At 36.4% G+C, this 26440-nt stretch overlaps 1 protein-coding gene across 3 annotated transcripts; it reads left to right on the top strand.

The window, feature by feature from the left end:
- The first annotated feature begins 16 nt into the window (after nt 1–16).
- slc29a3 (solute carrier family 29 member 3) lies at nt 17–24892 on the top strand. Of its 3 annotated transcripts, XM_048205493.1 has the most exons (8): nt 17–174; nt 1936–2068; nt 2168–2203; nt 5308–5710; nt 12993–13075; nt 16574–16800; nt 19548–19710; nt 23956–24892. In XM_048205493.1, the coding sequence occupies exons 4-8, from the start codon at nt 5381–5383 to the stop codon at nt 24578–24580; spliced, it is 1428 nt and encodes a 475-aa protein (XP_048061450.1). In that variant the 5' UTR covers nt 17–174; nt 1936–2068; nt 2168–2203; nt 5308–5380; the 3' UTR covers nt 24581–24892. The 3 variants fall into 3 exon arrangements, with proteins under 3 accessions (XP_048061450.1, XP_048061449.1, XP_048061451.1); XM_048205492.1 differs by lacking the exon at nt 2168–2203; XM_048205494.1 differs by lacking the exons at nt 17–174; nt 2168–2203 and adding an exon at nt 1768–1842.
- Nucleotides 24893–26440: the final 1548 nt, after the last annotated feature.

The following is a 26440-nucleotide window of genomic DNA, read 5'->3' as shown; positions in this document are numbered from 1 at the left end:
TTATTTTTCTCCTTTTTGCTTACATGACTTTTAACTTGCCGTGGAGCTTTTAATTTGTAGTCGTGTTGTTGATGTTCGCCTATAGTGCATATAGTGTAGCACTATCGTGTTGTTACTGTCTATATGCGGAGATCAGGTGCAAGAAAGATGAATTCAGCTAAAATCAAGCTATTGGTGAGTGAAAGCTTTCTATTCACAAGCGCTGTTGCAATTCAGCGGCTTTGAATTGATTCATATGTGAAGGAATGTCATATACAGTCACCTTATTACGATAAACACGAGACTTTTATGTGTTTTACTTTTAAGTGTAATACTGTCATTACCACCTACAAAACAGCTGTTTCGTCTCCCATAACAGCTGTACTTATGTATATTTACTTTAGCTGAACTTTGTATGTCATTCGTCTGACTTTGAATCCAACTTCTTCTCTTATCTATATAATAGTGTTTTGTTTGAAATGTCATTTGGCCACACATTTTAAAAATGCTGAACACTCTAATCTGTCTTTGCTGTCATATCGAAGCACACTTCCTTTCTCTGTTTCGCATGACATATGGGCTGTGTCTCGAAACCCAGCTGACTACCGACACAAAATTTTTGGGTATCACGATAACCAGAAATATTGCTGCCTAGAAACACCTACAGGAAAGAACAAAATTACATTTTAACCCTCTTTAATGTCTCATTTGTTTCTCTCAGACAGCACTGAGAGAGAGAGCTTAGACATTCTGCTGAAAATTCTACCAAGACCAAATTATCTGAGCTCCTCTTCACATTAATTTTATATTTTTATACTCTTAACAGTTGTATTATTTGTGTCTTTTTCTTTAAGGAATTTTAGGAAAAACCTCTGACTGAAACAAAGTTGCCTTTTCAGTGAAACATTTTAAGAACTCCTTTAGAACTCCATAGAACATGTGTATGGTTATTTAGTACCATGGTATATATCAAAGTACCATGATATTACCATCGGACACCATCAATGTACCATGGTACCACCACTGTACCCTACTGTAAAGAAATCTTATCTTTCTAATGGCTCTGCGTAAATCCTTTTGACTGTAGTTATCATATTTACCACAGTTATTATTATGACTGTTAAGTCTTTTTTGACAGAGCAGCAGCAAACACAATTATGTTCTAAGAATATTCTAATAACTTTCGCATTAAGTTATGAAAAAGTTATTTCTGAGTGTTCTCTGAATGTTCTCTTATGTGAATGTTAAGGGAACATTCCATTTGATAATTTTGCAGATGTTATGGGAATGTTACTTTTGAATGTTCTCTGAACATTCTGAAACAAGTAGTAAGATTTAAAAAATAAATAAACATGCAACTAAAATGTTTCAAAAAACAACAACCCATGAACGCCGTATAAATAATGAATGTTATATTAACATTACTGTAAGAATGTTTGCTCATAACTTTCAGAGAACACTGACATCAGCTAAAGTTCTGAGAACTGCTGAATTCATGTTACACAATATTTAAAAAAATAAATAACTAAAAAAAATATATATATATATATATATATATATATATATATATATATATATATATATAATTCCTTAAAGGGATATATAAGAAATAGAAAATGTGCACTATTCATTGATAAGGACATCATATCATCAGCTGTAGAGGGATTTGTTAATAACACGGTGTGTATGTTTGTAGTCTCCTAGGTAAATGTCAGTCTGGTGTCATGTGATTGAGTGGAGTACAGGAGGAGCATGTGAGCGTGTTGTAATTAGTGTGATGATGCACGTAAGGCTTCAGCAGCCACTCCAGCATTCCTTGAGTGACGCATCAGACGGGATTGGGATAGAGACAGATTGTTCTGTGTAACTGACTCACATGCTGTTTTCTACCGGTGTGAAATTCTGTGTACTTTCAGTAATGTGGCGGAGGTGTTTTCTCATGTCTGTTTCTTGCAGCGCTGTGAGTCCTCCTGATGGACTGTTTGCTTCTTTCTTCATTGTGATCTGATGGCCAGCATCTCCAGAATGGCAGACGGATTTTAAAAGCAGACAGACCGTAATCTCACAGCAGTAGAGGGGCTGACAGCTAGTAAGTTTGGATACACTCCTTCCTTTGTTTTTCATGGGTTCTGAGTTTTATTAAAGTGGTTGCTGTATTTTTGAAATTCCTTCCTCTTTATTGCTAAAGCAAACATGGACATGAACGATCATGTGACTTGTGGAGGTGAGGCATGCTATTACTTTTTAAATCATGAGTTATTTTACTTTTTCTTTTTCTTTTTTTCACCTGGTGGATGATAAACTGGCATAAAGTTCCCAAGAGGGAGAAACCGAGTGTCTAGAGATCTGAATAGCCTTTCTCAAGCACCAGCAATGTTTCCACTCATGTATTTTTATGCACACTTTGTGATATTGCATTAAAACCGCTGAATGAAATTGCAACAACAAAAACCCTAATGTGCTCAACTGAAGTGGATTTTTTTTTTTTTTTTTTTTTTTTATGAAGACATGCATAAACTACAATATAAATGCTTTTACTGATTAAATTCCTTAAAGGGATAGTTCACCCAAAAATGAAAATTTGATGTTTATCTCAAGATGTAGGTGACTTTGTTTCTTCAGTAGAACACAAATGATGATTTTTAACTCCAACCATTGCCGTCTGTCAGTCATATAATGCATGTCAATGGTAACTAAATCTATGTGAGTAAAAAAACTTGCACAGACAAATCCAAATTAAACCCTGCGGCTCGTGACGACACATTGATGTCCTAAGACACGAAACGGTCGGTTTGTGTGAGAAACCGAACAGTATATATATAATTTTTTACCTCTAATACACCACTATGTCCAACTGCCTTGTGCGTGTGGTCTGAAAACGCGCTCTCGAGCGATCACTTCCAGCATCAGAGTGCATTCAGACCTCACACACCGGATGCTCAAGGCAGTTGGACATAGTGGTGTATTAGAGGTAAAAAATTATATAAATACTGTTTGGTTTCTCGCACAAACCGATCGTTTCGTGTCGTTACGAGCCGCAGGGTTTAATTTGGATTTGTCTGTGCATGTTTTTTTTTACTCTCATAGATTTAGTTACCATTGACATGCATTGTATGACTGACAGACTGCAACAGTTGGAGTTAAAAATCATAATTTGTGTTCTACTGAAGAAACAAAGTCACCTACATCTTGGATGCCCTGAGGGTAAGCAGATAAACATCAAATTTTCATTTTTGGGTGAACTATCCCTTTAATGCACAACAAAAAACTTTGATTGAATAACTGGACTAACCAGTGTACCAATCTCAATGCACACCATCTCAAATGTTGTTTTAGTCATTCTGAAATGCTTGAGGCAAAAAAAGCTTCCCACGGTTGTTGCAATGGTTCTTTATGCGCAAATGAAAACCACCTAACCACTGCCCAGAACACCCTAGAAACTATATTGCAACAATCCATGAGCGGTTCTCAACGCGAAAATCTGTTTTCTATATGAAAATTAATTGAATAAACCTTGCTAAGTGAACTGTGACTAGACTAGACTTGTCTTGACCTAAATATTGTTGCTGTTTTGTTGGTTAAACTGCTATTGTTTTCCTCATTTGTAAGTCGTTTTGGACAAAATCATCTGCTAAACAATTAAATGGAAATGTATAAGCAAAATAATATTTATTTTAATATTTTTTTGTCCTTTTTTGTGATTTTGGGCTGAAATAATTACATATAGTTATATTCCTGACCCTTTTTGTCAGATTTACCCCTTTTAAAGGGATAGTTCACCCAAAAATGAAAATTCTGTCATTAATTACTCACTTTCATGTCGCTCCAAACCCGTAAGACCTTCGTTCATCTTCAGAACACAAATGAAGATATTTTGGATGAAATCTGAGTGCTTTCTGTCCCTCCATTGACAGCTACACAACTGACACTTTGACACTTCAAAAAGTTCATAAAGAGATCGTAAAACTAATCCATATGAATTGAGTGGTTTAGTCCAAATTTTCTGAAGAGACTCGATCACTTTATACGCTGAATAGATTTAATTTAGGCTTTTATTCATATATAAACATTTGATCAGCGATCAAAGCAGAAGCTCAACCGAACCTGCTTGATGTGCGAGAACAAACCTCTTCTGGAAGCTCAGACGTGCTGTGTAACACACGAGAATGAACCTCAGTGGTTACTTCAGCTCTCAGATTTCATCAAAAAGAACTTCATTTGCGTTCCAAAGATGAACGAAGGTCTTACAGGTATGGAACAACATGAGGATGAGTAATTAAAGGTGCCCTTGATTCAAAAATTGAATTTATCTTGGCATAGTTAAATAACAAGAGTTCAGTACATGGAAAAGACATACAGTGAGTCTCAAACCCCATTGTTTCCTCCTTCTTATATAAATCTCATTTGTTTAAACGACCTCCGAAGAACAGGCGAATCTCAACATAACACTGACTGTTACGTAACAGTCGGGGTGTACGCCCCAATATTTGCATAATGCCAGCCCATGATGTTCCCAACATTATAAAAGGCATTAGACAAGGGCAGCCAGTTAACGTCTGGAGCTGCACACAGCCGAATCATCAGACTAGGTAAGCAAGAACAACAGCGAAAAATGGCAGATGGAGCAATAATAACTGACATAATCCATGATAGCATGATATTTTTACTGATATTTGTAAATTGTCTTTCTAAAAGTTTTGTTAGCATGTTGCTAATGTACTGTTAAATGAGGTTAAAGTTACCATCGTTTCTTACTGTATTCACGGAGACAAGAGCTGTCACTATTTTCATTTTTAAACACTTGCAGTCTGTATAATGCATAAACACAACTTCATTCTTTATAAATCTCTCCAACAGTGTAGCATTAGCCGTTAGCCACGGAGGACAGCCTCAAATTCACTCAGAATAAAACTTTAACATCCAAATAAATACTTTACTCACATAATTCGAAGCATGCATGCAGCATGCATGACGAACATCTTGTAAAGATCCATTTGAGGGTTATATTAGCTGTGTGAACTTTGTAAATGCGCTGTAATATAGTCGACAGCTGGTGTGGCAGGGAGCACGCAATTTAAGGGGGCGGTGCCGAGTGTAAATCAGTGCATTGTTAATGATGCCCCAAAATAGGCAGTTAAAAAAATTAATTAAAAAAAATCTATGGGGTATTTTGAGCTGAAACTTCACACACACATTCAGGGGACACCTTAGACTTAAATTACATCTTGTGAAAGAACGTTCTTGGGCACCTTTAATGACAGACTTTTCACTTTTGCGTGAACTAACCCTTTATTGTATTGTATTCTCCTCTTTTTCTCTCTCCTCCAGCATTAGTTTATCCTGGCCAGCCTCACATATACTATCCTTTGGATTTCCCTCCCTCCATTCCCTCTCTTTGAGAATGGATGGTAAGCCGTCTCTTCAGGCCAGCACGAACTCCTCCTACATTCCCACTGCCATCTCCTCCATGTCTGACGAAGAGCATTCAGAGGGTGAGGCGGCAGGGGATGACACTTCCCCGTTGCTGTCCCGACAGCAGCCAGCGGGGCCCCTGGCGGCCCGTCGCTGCCCGGAGGACTCCTACAATCTAGTGTACATCATCTTCTTCCTGATGGGCATCGGCTCTCTGCTGCCCTGGAATGTGTTCATCACAGCCAAACAGTACTGGCTGTACAAGCTCAGTAACAACTCCAGCCCTGCTAGTCAGGAAGAACCTCACAATGACCTCATCGTAAGTGTGTTAACCAATCATAAATCTTTTGCCAGAAAAATGTGTGTGTATTTTACCACTTATAATTGTATATCGCAATATAATGTGAATTATAAACCAATCTTCCTGAAGTACCAAAATTCATACATTTACCCCCGGTTTCACAGACAAGGCTTAAAGGAACACTCCACTTTTTTTGAAAATAGGCTCATTTTCCAACTCCGCTAGAGTTAAACAGTTGAGTTTTACTGTTTTCAAATCCATTCAGCCGATCTCCGGGTCTGGCGTTACCACTTTTAGCATAGCTTAGCATAGCTCATTGAATCTGATTAGACCGTTAGCATCTCGCTCAAAAATGACCAAAGAGTTTTGATATTTTTCCTATTTAAATCTTGACTTTTCTGTAGTTACATCGTGTACTAAGACCGACGGAAAATGAAAAGTTGCGATTTTCTAGGCCGATATGGCTAGGATCTATACTCTCATTCTGGCGTAATAATCAAGGAACTTTGCTGCCGTACCATGGGTGCAGCAGGCGCAATGATATTACACAGTGCCTGTGACCCCCTGTTTGCACAGGGAGCGTGCCTTGCAACCATGGAGACATTTGCGAGAGACGCTGCATATTATCATTGCGCTTGCTGCACCCATGGTCTGGCAGCAAAGTTCCTTGATTATTACGCCGGAATGAGAGTATAGTTCCTAGCCATATCGGCCTAGAAAATCACAACTTTTAATTTTCCGTCGGTCTTAGTACACAATGTAACTACAGAAAAGTCAAGTTTTAAATAGGAAAAAATATTGAAACTCTTTGGTTATTTTTGAACGAGATGCTAACGGTCTAATCAGATTCAATGAACTATGCTAAGCTATGCTAAAAGTGGTACCACCAGACCCGGAGATCAGCTGAATGGATTCGAAAATGGTTAAACTCAACTGTTTAACTCTAGCGGAGTTGGAAAATGAGCCTATTTTCAAAAAAAGTGAGGTGTTCCTTTAAGCTAGTGCCAGACTAAAATGAATGTTTGAGCTGTTTTAACTGAAAGTAACTTGTACTGATGTATCTTAAAATATGTCAGTGCCATTGTTTTGTCTCAAGATGCACACCAGTACTGTTTTTTTTTTTTAGTGAACGTTTATAAAAGCCACTTAAATGCCCTATTTGAACTAAGACCTAATCCTGGCTTAATCTAAGCCCCGTCAGGCCATACACTCATCAAGGTTGCAATAAATAGATCAAAAGTGACAATGAAGACATTTACAATGTTACAAAATATTTGTATTTAATAAATGTTTTAATACATTTGATAAATTCAAATAAATGCTGTTCATTAAACTTTGTCAAAGAAAACTATCGTAAAACTATTTGTCAAAGAATCCTAAAAAATGTTTCACCATTTACACAAAAATGTTAAGCAGCACAACTGTTTTCATCGTAGATAATAATAAGAAATGTTGAGCAGCAAATCATCATATCGTTAGCCTCATAGCATAATTGCCTAAGTCATTCATTTTCAAATGATACTTAGGCAATTATGCTATGAGGCTAACGATATTAGAATGATTTCTGAAGGATCATGTGACACTGACGAGTAATGATGCTGAAAATTCAGATTTGATCACAGGAATAAATTGCATTTTAAAATATATTCAAACAGAAAACAGTTCTTTTAAATTGTAACAATATTTCCCAATATTACTGTTTTTACTGTATTTTTGATTAAATAAATGCAGCCTTGGTGAGAATAAGAGACTTCTTTCAAAAACATTAAAAATGTATGTTTCTAAACTTTTGAGAGGTACTGTAAATTAGTGTTAAACCATTTACAATTTTTCACCATATATAAGGTAACTTACAGTAAACCATTTGACAGGATTTTACTGTGGCATTTTTACAGTTTTTTTTTCTGATTTAATTGCAAAAAAAAAAATATAGTGCAGCTTTGAAGAATAATAGGTTATACACAGTATATATATAACATTGCACAGCCATGTGTCAGATGTTGCTAAAGCATGTCAGATGACCAAGTAAGTGTTTTTCACATACTTGCTACCACGCTGAAGAGTTATTTAAAGAAATCACAACACATTTCTGTGCTTCCTGCTCACCCCAGCATTCTCAAGGTCTTGTGATATTTGACGACGTTCTTTTCATATGCAGAATCACAGGGCCTCTCTTTTCTTTTTTTTTTTTTCCTAGGGTCACTGAAGGTAAAAGAAAGTAATAATGGGTAGAATATGTCCCCTTTTGATAGGTACATTAGTGTCTGATTTATAGTGTTAGGGCTGGTTCACACAGAACACGTTTTTCAATTCCACTGCGCTACTTTTCATATGTTTTTTTTTTTTTTTATGTAAACGTGCTAGACGGATGTGTTTGACCATTGTGCTCTCATCTTTTGCAGCGTCTTGCGCAAAAAGGCATTCTGTGTGAAAAGTTCTTTAGTATACTGTTGTCATTTCTTCTAGACTGCACTTGATCTGATTATGCCCACTGGCTGCATTTTCATGTTTGTTTCTAAATGTATTGAATTAGCAGGCTGAGGTGCATCCTGGGATACTGAAGTGTCTTAGCTTTTATGTTTGTATTTCCCTCATAGTTGCTTGGGTGGCAAAAGCAGATCACATGATTTTAAACAGGAAGAAAAACCAAGAGAAAACAGCTTTCAATGAATGAATTCTAGTATTTGGATCATTCATTTTTAAGATAAATGAAGAATTCTTAATAAAGTTGCCATCAACAGAAATCTGGTCATTTTTCTAAAGAGATTAAACACATAATTTGTGAGTTCATAAGTAATGATTTGATGGTCTTTTTCTGTTTGCCACTCTCACTTCTGCTCAAACACTAGTTTTATCTGACAGGGCAGGAAATGGTGAAAATGAAAGCGTGTCATTTTATGTTTGTATGTGCTAGTCTTCAAGAGCATGTGAGCTTTGCCTTTTTGAGCATGTGGTATATTTCTCAAGGAGGTGTAAGATGCATCATAATGGATGACTGACAGATTTATTGCTTAGCTTTAAAGGGTCTATATATGCAGAATTCAGAAACCCTTGTTATACTGGTGGCTGTTAAATGAACTGCAGCCAGCAACTTATTGCTCGTGCTCGCATTCGTGCATACGTAACACACAAGAGACTGAACGTGATTCAAGGCCCGATATACTCACGGCGAAGTCTTTGCTTAGAAGTAAAAGAAGTTGGAAATACCTATGCAGCGATATACTGTTAACGAACATCCCAATGCTTAGATGAATATGTAAATATGTGCTGCGCTCTTTCCCCTCAATTACAAAATAAACACACAAAAATGACAGCGATGAGAAAGCAGCAGTTAAGAAACATCTTATTATAGTGATGTAGCTATGTTTGCACCAGCTCTGCAATTGACTGACTGGCATGTTGACAGATGAGGTAATTAAAATGAATTTAGTCATGATAGTTTGATTATAAAGTATATTTGAGACTATAAACTATAGTTTGATTTAATTACTTTGGTAACACTTTACTTGAAGGGGTGTGCATAAGACTGACATGACACCTTCATAATCATAGCATGACACGTCATGAATATGAAGGAGGTTTTATGCATGTTTATGACAACTGTCATTAAGTGTCATTCACTCAATTATGTCATTTTTAATGCAAAGATGACATTGCTTGAGATGTCCGAGTTATGACAACTTGACATAAACCAATACATCATAACCTGTCAGTGTCTTTGTCATGACAACTTGACATCATTTAGCTTTATGGGTTAACATTACATTAAACTGTCATGTGGTTGGTTTTGACATTGGCTGTCATGAGGCCATTATAATAGTGTCATGAATATGTATCTTGAGCTCAACTACAGTGGTACAAATTGAACTTGTCATTAAAATGTCATTAAGTGACAATACTCTGACAAATAATTTTATAACAGCATCATGAATATTTTTCATTTCATGTTTTTTTTTTTGTTTTTTTTTTGTTTTTTTAAGTTTCCTCCAACAGAAGGTCAGATAATAGACAATTTCAAACTTCTTAAAAAAATGACACTGTTATAAAATAATGGTAACACTTTATTTTAGGGTCTTTTAACTAGTTGCTTATTACCATTAGCATTCATATATTACTAGATTATTGGCTATTTATTTGTACTTATTAAGCATATATTAATGCTTTATTCTGCATGACCTTATTCTACATTCTTAATCCTACCCAACACATAAACTTAACAATTAACTATATTTATAAGCAGTAAATTATGAGTTTATTGAGAGAAAAGTCATAGTTAATAGTTTATATATGTGTTCCCTATACTAAAGTGTTACTAAAATAATGTAATGTAATATTAACCCATAAGGCTAAGCAGTTTCTTAAGTTTGATAATTAATCTGCTATGTCATGTTTATGACAGGTTATGTTGTCTTGGTAATGTCAAGTTGTCATGACAAAGACACTGACAGGTTATGATGTATTGGTTTATGTCAAGTTGTCGTAACAAAGACATCTCAAACAATGTCATCTTTGCATTAAAAATTACATAATTGAGCGAATGACACTTAATGACAGTTGTCATGAACATGAATAAAACCTCCTTCATATTCATGACATGTGTCATGTCATGATTATGAAGGTGTCATGTCAGTCTTATGCACACCCCTTCAAGTAAAGTGTTACCATTACTTTTCTTTGCATGATACATTTCCATTACAGTACAGAATAGCTCTTTCAGCATTATCCTGAACATTGTATAAGCATTTAGTATGGAAGAGAGGTTCGTAAACGTCACATCCTTTTGATTTTCCCAGCAAAAACGTCTCAAGTTCTTGATATAAAAATAAGTCTATAGGCTTTCATAGAGGCAACCTAGGAAGTTGGGAGAGGTCTTTTTTTTTTCTTTTTTTTTTTAAGTTTCGTTACAAGCTGTTCACACATCGGCAATATACAGTAAAAGTGATTAATATATGGAAATTCTTAAAAATAGCCCCTTTAAGGGTGAATATTATGAAAGCATGTCCTTATTTTGGAGCCATTTTTACATTATGACAGTACTTTCATTCACCACTAAATTGTGCTTTATTATAGCATTTAAGATATTTTCAAAGGAGACCTCAAAGGGAAAGTTCACCCAAAAAATAAAAATTAGGTCATCATTTTCTCACCCCCTTATCATTCCATAACGCCTATAAAGGAAGATAATTTGAGGAAAGTCTCAGTGTTTTTGTCCATACAATGGAAGTCAATGACAACAAAGCTGTTTGGTTACCAATGTTCTTCAAAATATATTTTGTAAATGTTGACATAATGTCATTTTTAGGTGAACTATCCCGGCTTAAGGCATAGGGCTATAAACAACAAAAATGTGCATTAGACATCAAGCACTGCTTATGCCTTCTTACTTGTGAATCATTTGATTTTTACTCACTGTATTTTTCTGTCTGTAGTTTTATTTTTAAAGAGTGGGTTTTTCAGTGGCTGACATCTAGAGACCTGGGTGTCCAATAAATGTCAATAAAAATACAATTAAATGATTTAATTATACAATTTAATGATTGCGAATGAAACGGATAAAATTGCTAAAAAATTAACCTCTATTGTACACAGGATTTCTCAAAAATATTTAGATACAGAAAATGTAAATCATCCATTTACAAATCTGACACTGGACATATAAACACAGAATTACTATTATAATGATCTCATGCTAAATAATGTGAAATATCAGGCTATTAATCAGCCAGAACAGCTTATTGGTCTGCTACAATTTGATATGAATTTAATGCTGAATACTTTCTGGAATATGTCTGATTCTGATTGGTCAGTTGTGGTATTCTATTTGTACAGTGGCATGAAAAAGTATGTGAACCACTTGCAGAATCTGTGAAAATGAGAATTATTTTAATAAAATAAGAGGGATAATAAAAAATGCATGTTATTTTTTGTTTAGTACTGTCCTGAGTAAGATATTTTACATAAAAGATGTTTGCATTTAGTTCACAAGACAAAACAATAGCTGAATTTATTAAAATAACCCCATTCATAAGTATGTGAACCATTGATTCTCAATACTGTGTTTGGTTACCTGATGATCCACGACTGTTTTTATGTTTTGTGATGGTTGTTCATGAGTCTCTTGTTTGTCCTGAGCAGTTAAACTGAGCTCTGTTCTTCAGAAAAATCCTCCAGCTCCTGCAGATTCATCAGTTTTCAAGCATTTTTGCATATTTGAACCCTTTCCAGCAGTGGCTGTATGATTTTGAGATTCATCTTTTCACACTGAGGATAATTGAGGGACTCAAACACAACTATTAAAAAAGGTTCAAACATTCACTGATGCTCCAGAAGGAAACACAATGCATTAAAACTTTTGAATTCAAATATCAAGGTAAATTGTACTTAATTTTTCTGCTGGGAAACATGCAAGTATCTTCTGTTGGTTCCGAAGGGCAGTACTAAATGAAAAACAATGACATCTTCATCCTGTTCAAAAGTTTTCACACCCCGACTCTTAATGCATCGTGTTTCCTTCTGGAGCATCAGTGAATGTTTGAACCTTTTTTAATAGTAGTGTTTGAGTCCCTCAGTTGTCCTCAGTATGAAAACACAGATCTCAAAATCCTACAGTCACTGCTGGAAAGGGTTCAAATATGCAAAAATGCTTGAAAACTGATGAATCTGCAGGAGCTGGAGGATTTTTCTGAAGAACAGAGCTCAGTTTAACTGCTCAGGACAAACAAGAGACTCATGAACAACCATCACAAAACAAAAACACAGTCGTGGATCATCAGGTAACCACACACAGTATTAAGAATCAATGGTTCACATACTTATGAATGGGGTTATTTTAATAAATTCAGCTATTGTTTTGTCTTGTGAACTAAATGCAAACATCTTTTATGTAAAATATCTTACTCAGGACAGTACTAAACAAAAAATAGCATGCATTTTTTATTATCCCTCTTATTTTATTAAAATAATTCTCATTTTCACAGATTCTGCAAGGGGTTCACATACTTTTTCATGCCACTGTATATTGATCTCAAGCTAACTGTGTAATTGATTGTTGTCCCAAGTAACCATTACCCAATGTAGCTGTGCTAGTTTCCTCTTTTATCATTCTGCGCTCTCATTATTCTTGCAGAATAAAAATACCTCATGCTCATTTATTTATTGGGTAAGTAGCCATCAAATAAGTGTTATTTAGGGGAAAATGACTGACATGTTCCCTTACACACACCACTGATTGTGATAAAAGTATTGATTTTGAGTAACATGAGTTGTTATTTATTTATTTTTATTTTTGTCTGGTGTCCAGGATTACTTTGAGAGTTACATCTCCATCGCTTCCACAATTCCCTCAGTGCTGTGTCTCATCCTCAACTACCTCCTGGTCAACAGGTAAAACAAACACATCTGCACACTTTCTGTATTATCCACCCAGAGCGTGTGATTTATGATTTCAAATACCTTTAAATCCAGGATGGACTTTGAGATTTGTATTTCAGATTCTACAGTGGTTGAAAAGTAGCATTAGTTTGTCTTCCCATAAAAAAACAAAATGTTTTCTAACAGGCGCAAAAGTTTGCAACTTCTTATGCAGCACAAACAAAGCATCTCTGGCTCAGCCTAAATTGAATCAGTTAACACACACAGTGTTCTGTTCAAGTGAACTGTGGTATCTTTGTAACCGCTGCCAATTCCTGTAGTCTCAAAGAATAAAGATTCACTGTGTCTGTTTTCCGACATTACATGTTCATCTCCAGGATTCCCTTTTTTGTGGGTTTTTTTTTTTTTTTTTTTTGGGCTCTAATTTTAAATAGTCACAACAATTTGCAAATGAGATATATGTGGCCAGCAAATAGGGGACAAACATCCTGTCTGATGAGCACATTGCTGTTTTGCTTGAAGACTGACTGAATTGGGATGAGCAATTGGATCATACAAACTGGATGACCAAAAAAATAAATAAAAAATTAATGTTGACCTTCTGCATTTATTGTAGGCCTGTAAACAAGGGCTAAATTGGCTTTAGAACATTCCCTACCTTTCTGCAAAATACTGACAGATCATAACCAGCATGTCAACAAGCCTACACTGCAAAAAAAATTTCTGTTAGAAAAAAAAATAGCAAGTAGGAGTGCACCGATCTTTGAATATACCATCAGCTTTATGTATTTGAGGGTTGTTAGCATGTTGCTAGCAAGCACATTTTAGCATGTTACTATGATGTTTTAGTAAGTTTATTTTGTAATTTGCTGTAATTTGGGATGTTGCTACCATATTTAACACATTTTTAGTATGTTTTAGCACATTGCTTGGATGTTTTAGCATGTATTAACAAGTCAGTTGGCTTTCTAAAGCCAACATCATAATCCTAGACTAAAAAGGACTGAACCATATCAAGATACCAACATATCAGAGATTGGGCTCTCTTATAGGTGCAATATGTAATATTTTTGCAGTAAAATATCCAAAAACCACTAGACCAGCGTTATATATTTGTTCATTTAAGTACTTGCAACATCCCAAATGTTTGCAACTATTTGTAAATCATGACAAAATTGCAATTTTATCCAAGGCTCCGGGACGTGTGAGGAGTCGACTGTCAATTGCGTCATACCCACGTTACCCTCGGTTTATGGTTTTATTTTGTAGAAACCATGGAAACACCAAAGATGCTTTAATATTTACATGTTTTAATAGACAAGGGAACAACTGTTTTGATATATTTATAGACAGAAAACTAATTATTGTTATATAGCTCAACACGTTTAGTTCACGTTTTCTTGATTTTTTTGTGAGTACCATGCTTTACCATGCCTTAGAGAAAAACACTATTTTGTCAAATACCTAACATAGCATTATTTTTAGTAACAGTAAGACAGCATTTTCTCCATCATACATTTCAAAATTAATTGCATGCCATTTATCAACACAAGCCATCCAGCATTAATATGATATTCTAAAATCAATCTATCTTACTGCAGTGTGTAACAGTGTCTCACAGCAGCCGCCGAGCGAACGCACAGAGTAATGTTATAACATTTTCAACACACTCAAATGTATCTAATATGATAAACAGAGTTGTGTTACCTCATACTCATGACCAGAAAAGTGGAAGCGGCGCCGTCGACTGTGTCACAGTCGCGGAGTGTGTTGCGCAATCGCTCCAGCGGCCTCGTTCAGCTCCCACAACACTCGGTCCTGCTCTCGAGTCCTATCCCAATTCTTTTGCATGGTCCGTTGAGGTGAAGACCACATGTCCCAAGATTCCACGCTAAAACTTGGCGTCATCAAGCTAGGCCTTTGTTTTGAATAGGCCTCTAGCAGACCAAAATCCTGCATACTGCACCTTTAACTTGAGAAATCCTGGTCAGAAAGTTTGAAGTAGTTTTAAAGGTGCCATCGAACATTTTTTTACAAGATGTAATATAAGTCTAAGGTGTCCCCTGAATGTGTCTGTGAAGTTTCAGCTCAAAATACCCCATAGTTTTTTTTTATTAATTTTTTTAACTGCCTATTTTGGGGCATCATTAAATACTGTGCGGCCCCTTTAAATGCTCACGCTCCTGCCCGCCCACAGCTAATATAACCCTCAAAATGGATCTTTACAAAGTGTTCGTCATGCAGCATGTCTAATCGTGTAAGTACAGTGTTTATTTGGATGTTTACATGTGATTCTGAATGAGTTTGAGGCTATGCTCCGTGGCTAACGGCTAATGCTACACTGTTGGAGAGATTTTTAAAGAATGAAGATGTGTTTATGAATTATACAGACTGCAAGTGTTTAAGAAATGAAAATAGCGACGGCTCTCACTCTGTGAATACAGTAAGAAACGATGGTAACTTTAACCACATTTAACAGTACATTAGCAACATGCTAACGAAACATTTAGAAAGACAATTTACAAATATCACTAAAAATATCATGATATCATGGATCATGTCAGTTATTATTGCTCTATCTGCCATTTTTCGCTGTTGTCCTTGCTTGCTTACGTGCATAAAGTCTGATGATTCAGCTGTGCACAGATCCAGACGTTAATACTGCCTTGTCTAATGTCTTGATTCTTGATCATGGGCTGGCATATGCAAATATTGGGGGCGTGCATATTAATGATCCTGACTGTTACATAACAGTCGGTGTTATGTTGAGATTCGCCTGTTCTTCTGAGGTCTTTTAAACAAATGAGATTTATATAAGAAGGAGGATACAATGGAGTTTGAAACTCACTGTATATCATTTCCATGTACTGAACTCTTGTTATTCAACTATGTCGAGGTAAATTCAATTTTTGAATCTAGGGCACCTTTAAAAGCTTGAAGTATAAAGATAGATGTAGCTAAGTGTTACTAGTATGCTTAGCATGTTCTAGCATGTCGCTGAAGGTTGTTAGCATGTTGCTACCATATTTAACACATTTCTAGCAAGCTAGCCCATTTTTAGCATGTTTTAGCACATTGCTAACATGTTATAGCATTGAAGCCACCAACAAGACAGTTTGAGATTGGGCTATTTTAAATTAAGCCTGTAAGTAACTGCCTATCAACCACACAGAAAACCCTAGAACGTGCTAAAAACCAGCTGCACGATATAGCATCTGCACAATAATGTCCTAGCAACCACTTACCAACACCATAGTAACCACACAGAACACTAGCTACCACATAGAAATGTTCTAAAAACTACTACTCAGAACAACGTAGCAACCACATAGCAAGGCCCTAGCCCATAGAAACCACTAACCAGTGCCATGGAAAAAGCCAGAACACTCTAGCAACCATGTAGTAATATTCTATAATCCACCCAGAACAACTTACCACCCAAGCATCACCCTGGCAACCCTCCACAACAACCTAGTTCTCTCTGTGACTGTGAATGTGTATTTCTTTCAGGTTCTCCTCTCGGGTCCGGATATTGTTCTCTCTCCTGGTGATCTTGGTTGTGTTTGTAGTGACCACAGTGCTGGTGAAAGTGGACATGTCTGGCTGTAGGATGCAGTTTTTTGGGGGTACACTGGCCAGTGTGGCACTGGTCAGTGGGGCGTCCAACATCTTCTCTGGCAGTGTGTTCGGTATCAGTGGCCATTTTCCCATGAGGATATCTCAAGCTATCATATCAGGTACCACTGAACTTCCTGACTGTTCATCCTCTTGAGTTGACTGAATGAAACATTTCCCATATGCCACCAGCACATTGTACAACACTTTTGGCTAGATTTTCCACTTATCGCATGCACCTCATTTGGGTCGTGTATCCACCAAAGCGTTTTTTCCTACAGTTAACATATTTTTTTCAATAGTTTTCAATGGGAACGCCAAGATTTTAAGGGGTTAGTTCACCCAAAAATTTAATTTCTGTCATTTATGCTGCCTTCATGTGCAATCGGAAATTTGACAATTCCCACTTATGAAGTTTGTAAAGTCGAAATCGGAGGTCGTTCATGTGCAATTTTTACCTAGGAAACGATAATTCCGAGAGCATGTGAAGGCAGCATAATTACACTCCCTCATGTCGTCCTAAACCCGTAAGACTTTCATTCATCTTCAGAACGCAAATGAAGATCTTTCCTTCCAAAGACTACCACTTTGACGCTTCAAAAAGTTCATAAAGAGATCGTAAAACTAATACATATGAATTGAGTGGTTTAGTCCAAATTCTCTGAGGAGACTCGATTGCTTTATATGATGAAGAGATTGAATTTAGGCTTTTATTCACATATAAACATTAATCAATGCACACATCAGCTGTGGTAAACAGAAGCTCAAGCATGTTTGCTTGACATACAAGAACCAATGAGGTTCATTCTCGTGTTATGTAGCACATTTGAGCTTCCGCAGGTTCGGTTGAGCTTCTGTTTATGTTTGCTGATCAATGTTTATATGTGTGTAAAAGACTAAATTAAATCTGTTCATCATATAAAGTGATCGAGTGTCTTCAGAAAATTTGGACAAAACCATTGAATTCATATGGATTAGTTTTACGATCGCTTTATGAACTTTTTAAAGCGTCAAAGTGGTAGTTGCGTAGCTGTCAATGGAGGGACAGAAAGCTCTGAGTTCATCAAAATATATTTGTGTTTCGAAGATTAACGAAAGTCTTATGGGATTGGAATGACATGAGGGTGAATAATTAATGACAGAATTTTAATTTTTGGGTGAACTATCCCTTTAAACAGTCAGCAGCTTGACTAGGCGCTGAGTGCTGCACGCATGGCTTTTTTTCTGGTTGCTGAGAGGTGAAATAACTTTCAACTTTGGGTAAAATATACTCGGCCATCAGATCACAGTGGAGGAGGGGCGGGACAAATATCACACCGACCAACCGTCACATCCTGTTTGCACAATGACAATAGACGACAACAAGAAGTACAACTACGGAACAAAATCTTTTAAAACAAGGGCCAGAGCAAGTACTTGACATTTGTGTCAACATTTTTGTATTCAGAAACAAACTATCTGCAAAATCAGATACTAGTAACACTTCCATGGTATTCCGTTTCATGACAAACACTGCTTTGGTGGACACACAGCCTTGTTGTTGATCTGCTTGCCATTGTACGGTTTTCTGAAATAGGGGGAAGTTTGGATACAAAATTCTCTAAAGAAACTGAAAGTAGCAGCAAGAAGTAGTTCAAACTTCAATGTAGTTTTTGTGTTTGTCAAAAATGTATGAGATTAGATTTGTTGCATATTTCCAGATAAATAGATTTTGAGCCACAAATAAATAATGTGAAGAGATTCACAAATATTAAACATATTCACAAACAATTAGATCCACAAATATATACAGGAGTTTTACAAATAAATGAAATTCACAAATAAATAAAATGAGATTTGCAAATAAGAAAGTATCCACAAATATATGTTTTCATGTCACAAACATATCTCCTCTCATTCTTTTGTGGATCACGTCCTATACATTTGTGAATCACTACTCACATTTGTGAATTTTGAAACATTTCTATCATCAAGACGCAAATAGGTAGACTCCACCCACCATCTTAACCCACTTAAGCCAATCAGATAACAGCCACATTGTGCTGACCAATTGTAGCACGCTCTCACTCCAAATAATCATGTTTTGCTTAACCAAACTCACTATTACTGTGTTCTGTTCGATTAGTTTTGTTATGGCCACAACATATTAACTCATGGGAATGAATATGTCATGGGTGGCCCGAGATCATTTTGTCGAGATAACAACATCTAAAGGTAGCAACATCATTTTTTTTGTGGTCACAGTTATGATGCATTTTTGTAGGCCAGCCTGGAAGTTCGAATTATCCTCATTCCCTCAATAAAACCCATTAGGATTTTTCCATTTGCTTTTGGATTACTGCAGAAAATAAGGTCTGTGATTAACAAAAGCTTATGATTCTTACACGTTTTGTTCATTGTGATAATCTTCACAAATCGGTAGAAGTCAAAAGCTAAGCATAGGCTATAAATGAACTTCACCACAGTCACATGACTTCAACGACAGCTTCCGACAACTCTTTCAGTCTTTGTTTAAAAGGACAATGGAACTGGAAGTGCTAAAATGCTAAATTGTTTCTAGGTTATGGCCTACAAAAATACGTAGAGCACCACTCTATACAGCGAATTAAACTGACTCTGTTCCCACCATGATTGAAAAGCAAAACATGATTGGTTGGAGCGAGAGCATGCTATGATTGTTCAGTGCAATGTGGCTGTCATCTGATTGGCTTAAGTAGATGGTGGGTGGAATCTACCCATATTCATATTTGTGAAATTGTGTGCATCTTGATGCTAGAAATGTTTCAAAATCCACAAATGCGTGTAGCAATCCACAAATGTTCAAATGGCGTGTACAAACCAGGCTTAAGTTTGCATCTTTTGACTTCAGGTCAGGCCATGGGCGGCACTTTGAGTGCAGTGGCGTCAATAGTAGATCTGGCTGCCTCGAGTGACGTGACCGACAGCGCGCTGGTGTACTTCATCACAGCTGACGTCTTCACTGTTATCTGTATCGTCATGTACCTGCTGCTGCCCATACTGCCTTACTCCAGGTGAGCGAGTCTCCTTAACATGTAGCACAAACCCATTTCAGGTATGAACAGACCAGCTGACACATATCTATCATTGCACTGTATATACCGTCATACCACCCAGCGCTTGATAACCGTTATTAACCTTTCACTACACTAAATATTTGACCCCGCAAATACAAAAGGAGCATAGTTTTCTTTCACATGTCTCGTGAGTGTCTCCCGTAAAACCTCATGATCACATGATATTCACAGTGTTCTTCGTTGAGAGACACTATTGAAAGCGAGCAGAAAGAGGAACTGTGCTGCTTATAGTGAATCCATGAGTTTCGTCAGCGGTCTGGGGTCAAACCACAGTTTCGTGACACAGTTGTGATGTAGAGATCAGCAGTTGCTGATGTGCCAATGTGTACTATTATTATACACTTGGGGTAAGGATTTTTCAAAACCCTACATCTACCAAACTCAGTCGTCTGCTGATTATCAAATCTGTCAGACACAGAAGGAGAAGTTTAGCTGAATCTCTCTTCCATACAATATCACTGAAAGGTGAGCGACTCTATCAAGCCCCAAAAATGTAATAAAATAACCATGAAAGAATAATTAAAAGTTCATATGATCTGTGTATTATATTTCACATCTTCTGAAACCATATGATGGAACTGTTTGAAGAACAGTTCTCGAATCTCATTCGCATTCAATTATTCCCTTACATTGTATGGAAAAGAGCATCTTGAAGCTATAAAGATTTTAGAATAATATAAGGGTGAGTAAATGATGATAGAATTTTTGGACTACAACTGGTGGTATATATGCAGTACTCAGAGTTACCATTAAGTGGCACTAGAATTCTGCATTCATATGATGCCACTATATAACATATATAAGACAATATCACTAAATCATTCAATTATTACTTGTTTAAATCAAAAGAAATGATTTAAATAATGATGCACTTCTGATTTGTTTTTTTTCTAAATCATTGCTTGTAAATCCTTATTTTCAAGAAGAACATTTAATATTTCCTATTCCTTCATAGCATTATTTTTATGGCACATAGAATTGTTTTCATTTTTTTGTTAAAATAAATGAATACTTTTATTCAGCAAGGATGCATTAAATGTATTAAAAGCAACAGTAAAGACTTTATATTATTATTTTACAAAAGATTTCTATTTTATATAAATGCTGTTTTGAACTTTATATTCATTAAAGAATCCTGAAAAAATGTATCATGGATTTCACGAAAATAAATAAGCAGCACAACTGTTTTAAACAATGATAATAATAATAAGAAATGTTTCTTGAGCAGCAAATCAGTATATTATAAAGATTTCTGAAGGATCGTGTGATACTGAAGACTGGAGTAATGATGCTGAAAATTCAGCTGTGTCATCACAGGAATAAATATATTCAAATAGAAAACCAGTTGTTTTGAATTGTAATTATATTTGGCAATATTGTATTTATGATCAAACAAATGCAGACGAAAATAGACAAACAATTTTTGTGGTCCATTCCTATTACTGGAATAATTTGGAATAGAATAAAGCAATAACAAAACGACAGCACACACCTCACTGGCAAACTGCTCAAATTGGGTGCTCCACCAAGAAAATTATTAGATGGAGTGCTGACTTTATACATTTATTTCTGCTAAAAGAATAAAGGAATAAACTATTTTCCACACATTTAGAAAACGTGCCTTGACAGAGTTAACAGGTATGCATAACATTAACATTCTTTGTTCCTCCTCACAGACATGTTTGCACACCTATGGGACGTTTAGCTGTTAATGGCCTGTTGATGTGATTTGATACAACTGTGATGCAAATACACTGTACTGTCTTTGTAGAAGCTCCCCTGAGGGAGGTGAACGTCTGCTTTTGGTGTGTTAATTTACCCTTTCTCTTTGTGTCCTGGGACCCTGCTGCTCTTGGGTGTTTCTCACCCAAAAATAAGAATAACCACAAAGTAGTAAACCATGTTCTTGCATAAGTGTACACATCATAATCATTATTTTTGCTAATAGAGTTTTAAACACATTTTTACATAGATTTTATAGATTTTTATTATTTTAAAATCTTGAATTTTTGGGGTTCACTATTTGACAACCTGAATTAATAACATTTCCATGACATAAAACATCAAGCATCATTATCAGATATTATATCAGTATTTTTTAAAATCAGTATATAACACACAACCATGAGGGCCTACAGTGGTTTTCTGCTCAATATAATTTACTGTTTTATGTGTTTTTTTTTAAATTGTCACAACAACACAAAAAGGCTTCCTATGTGTTGGTTACACCACATTGACTTTTCAAACAAAGGACAAAAAAAAGTTTGAAATACATTGATGACAACGAGAATAATCCAAAAAGGGAAACGCAAAGTATCATCCAGTCCTAGACACAAAGCTAATATATGTAATATGATGTTACATTTAATTAAAGGGATAGTTCACCCAAAAATGAAAATTTGATGTTTATCTGCTTACCCCCAGGGCATCCAAGATGTAGGTGACTTTGTTTCTTCAGTAGAACACAAATGATGATTTTTAACTTCAACCGTTGCCGTCTGTCAGTATTATAATGCGAGTGAATGGTAACACAATTCATAAGAGTCAAAAAATATGCACAGACAAATCCAAATTAAACCCTGCGGCTCGTGACGACACATTGATGTCCTAAGACACGAAACGATCGGTTTGTGCGAGAAACTGAACAGTATTTATATCATTTTTTACCTCTAATACACCACTAAGGTCTGATCGCGCTCTGACAATGGCAGTGATGTCTAGCACTCATTGAAGTATAAGCGCGAGACATCACTGCCGTTGTCAGAGTGCGATCAGACCTCACTAAACGAGTGCTGAACGCATGTGGACATAGTGGTGTTTTAGAGGTAAAAAATGATATAAATACTGTTCAGTTTCTCACACAAACCGATCGTTTTGTGTCTTAGGACATCAATGTGTCGTCACAAGCTGCAGGGTTTAATTTGGATTTGTCTGTGCATATTTTTTGACTCTTATAAATTGTGTTCCCATTCACTCGCATTATAAGACTGACAGACTGCAACGGTTGGAGTTAAAAATCATCATTTGTGTTCTACTGAAGAAACAAAGTCACCTACATCTTGGACGCGCTGGGGTAAGCAGATAAACATTGTTTGGGTGAACTATCCCTTTAATGTTACATCATTTTAGAGTAATTTCAGGATCTGCAAGGAAACTCAATTAGGTCACACATACACAAACATTTCTAACATTAAAATCTGCCATGGAAAGGTGCAACACATGGGGGGCTCCTGTTTACTCTAATATGTTATTTTGACTCTTGATTTAGTAACAAAAGCATGGGTCACTCTCGCGGTGTGCGTTGAGGTCATGCTGGGTGTATTAACCGTCACTCTTGCCACAGAGCTGAAGATGTGTGGCTGAACCTAATCAATTCTGCAGATGCAGTAATAGCGAGAGACAACCAGGGCAAGAGGTTGACAGTTATGCAAACACTGTGGACTGCAATGCAAATGTCCTCGCAAATTATCTTTAAGATTATTTTTGACATTTATGCAAGGTCCCATTCAATTATGTCTTGGAGGCTATTCAAAAGCATATCATGTTTTGTTTTGGCAGATTAAAAATGAACCATAAGCGTGTTTTGTGGAATTGTATACTCGTATGACTTGGAGTCAGCCTTGGGTTTCAGTTTAGATTTCAATTACAGACGTACCTTTTCTGGATCCACCGCTGTTATGACCCACACACAGTGTGCGTTATTCTCGTACTGGACGGGATAATTTGGAGATGTTATGATGCCTTTGGGGCCCCGCAGATTAGAGCCACAGGTCCTAGCTGTTGAGAGGGGTAAACAGTACAACAAATGAATGTAGGCCCTGTTTACACCTCGTATTAAAGGGATAGTTCACCAAAAAAATCATTTACTCACCCTCAAGTTGTTTCAAACCTGTATGAATTTCTTTCTTTAGCTGAACACAAAAGAAGATATTTTGAGGAATGTCAGTAACCAACAGTTCATGGACTCCTTTGACTTCCATAATATGGAAGTCAATGGAGTCCATAAACTGTTTGGTTACCCATATTCTTCAAAATATCTAAGCCCCACAACACAATTTCAATGCAGAAATGGAAAACTTATTCATAACAGTCATTGGTCTGCACAAATTGCAGTTTTAATTTTCTTTTCTTTTTTCATTTTCATTGACCATAATACCAGTTGTTAATTTATCTCTCGTTCAGATACTACATGGAACTGGATGCTGTACCCTTTAGTGAGTCTGACGGCCCCAACAGCAGCTCAGACTCGTCAGCTGTATCCATCCCGCCCCTCAAACCCATCCTGAAGAAGACATGGGTGCTGGGTGCCTGCGTCTTCTACGTTTTTTTCGTCTCCATCATGATTTTCCCTGCCGTCTCCTCGGGAATCCAGTCAATGAATAAAGACTCTGGAAGCCCTTTGGCTACCACATATTTTGTGCCACTGACTAGTTTTTTACTGTACAATGTTGCAGACTTCTGTGGCCGGCAGGTCACCGCCTGGTTGCAGGTGCCGGGCCCGACCAGCCGCGTACTGCCATTTCTGGTCATCTCCAGAACCGTCTTAGTTCCTCTGTTCATGTTCTGCAACTATCAGCCACGGTATCACCTGCACAATGTATTCTTTGCACATGACCTCTTCCCCGTGGTCTTCATCTGTCTGCTGGGGATTTCTAACGGGTACCTGGGCACACTGCCCATGATCTACGGGCCCAAAGTCGTGCCGCGGGAGCTGGCTGAACCTGCGGGTGTCGTCATGTCCTTCTTCCTCACACTTGGGCTAGCTGTGGGTTCAGCCTTCTCTGTGGCGCTCGTTCACGGTATCTGAGTGCCAATGACTTTTAAAGTGTTGCCACAGGACTGATCGTTTACACTACAACACTCAAGAGGTCTTATGCCATTTATAAAAAAATGTTTTTTATGCATTTTATGCAGTCTTTATGCATTATAATGGTCTCAATGATGGATATGTTTTTTTTTTTATTGGTTTTAATCTTTTAATATTAAAATGTTTTTTATTATCAAAATTAATTTTAAAAGCATTTTAAGTTGAATTCTGTAGTCATCTTTTAATAGAAAATATGTGGTCATGTTTGGAGTCCATTTAGACATTTTATAATAAAACATTTGATAAAAAGCATTGTATATTATTTTCCTGACATAATACACAGATAAACTGGAAGGGTTTTAGTGTTTTTTTTAAGGGTTTTGTCATGTTTAATGTTCAATGCAAAAAAAAAAAAAAATGACATTAATGTTTAAATTAATTTTGCCAGCATACATCTACCTCCTTAGATACTGATAAATAAGCATCCCAGGATGCACTTCATTAAATTGTTTGTTAGAAGCCTGGACTGTGCAGAGCTGGAAACTAGACAAAGAAGCTCCGATGCATTTTGTATTTTGTCAAATACATTTTTTGATAATTTCTAATTCTCTTTATTCTGCTAATTTTTCAAGTCAGTTCAATGTTGAAACAAAGGTCAAGTAACATGATATCAGTATTTTTGTTTATATACAGTGCACAGCATAAATGAGTACACCCCCTCTGAAACCTCTGAAAGTCAGCAATTACTCAATTACTTAGAAGACATGTTAGGGTTCTTTAGATATATAATGTTCCAGCAAGTCTGCTTAATCACCAAAGAAGCATGTCAAAATTATTCAGGAAAATAAGATTTTCTTATCAAGGTGATAAAATGTTATGTTGCAAAAATGAGTACACCCTCCAAAAAGTTACTAAATAAAATGAAATAAAACACATTTAAAGATTAATAATTTCTTGACAATTAAAAGTGTTATATAGCCCACTGAATCATTCTCAGACTTAATGCTGACAACAATGGAACCACTTGGAAGAGAACTGTCATGAGACTTATTTCTCAGCACAAAAGAGGACAGTGGTACAAGAGGATGAAAATATAAATATATGAAAATATAGCAAAAGTAACACAGAAATTCAAAAACAATGGACTTGTGACAAGGCCCCTGAAATAATCAGGCCTTCATTTTTAAGCTTTCATTTAGTGATGAGGGATTTTTTTTTGCTAGACAAAGAGCAGGAGAAATACCAAGCGAGTGTCTCAGAGTCAGCAAAAGCTATGAAAAGAGTGACTGTTTATCTCACAGAGTAAGATGCAGCCTGCAGAAATGACATGCATGGTTGTTGTTCTCACTGGAACTACCTACTGTAGCCAAAGCACAATAAAGTCACCATTTCCAAAGCCCATATTTACAAAATATAGATTCTGGGAATCAATACTCTGGTCTCATGAGATCAAATCTATCATTTTGGATCTAACAGCATCCAAAATGTTATGTTGTTGCTAGAGGAGGAGTACAGTGAGAAGTGCCTGGTTCCCACAGTAAAGTTCAGTGGTAGTAAAGCTCTTATATAGGGATGAATGAGTGCTGAAGGTGTGGGGGAAGTTGTGCTTTATCAATGCTGTCATGGATTCACACACCACTGTGTAATTTAATACACAAACTTGAAAAAGAAGATGTTACCCTTTCCTCATTCCCTGCATTGTTGGGCATTTTTTCAACATGACAATGAGGATATGCATTCTCCCAAGGTGAAAAACCTTCTGTGGACATGTATTGCAAATCTTAACACTCTTGACCACTTGTGGGGGATTCTGTAGAGACGAGTTGAGCAACACTCCCCATTAAAGATCAGGGCATTTAA

The sequence above is a fragment of the Megalobrama amblycephala genome, linkage group LG10, assembly GCF_018812025.1.
Source record: "Megalobrama amblycephala isolate DHTTF-2021 linkage group LG10, ASM1881202v1, whole genome shotgun sequence".
NCBI lineage: Eukaryota > Metazoa > Chordata > Actinopteri > Cypriniformes > Xenocyprididae > Megalobrama > Megalobrama amblycephala.
The sequence above is the reverse complement of the archived record's forward strand: the minus strand, read 5'-3'. Positions and strand labels throughout refer to the sequence as shown.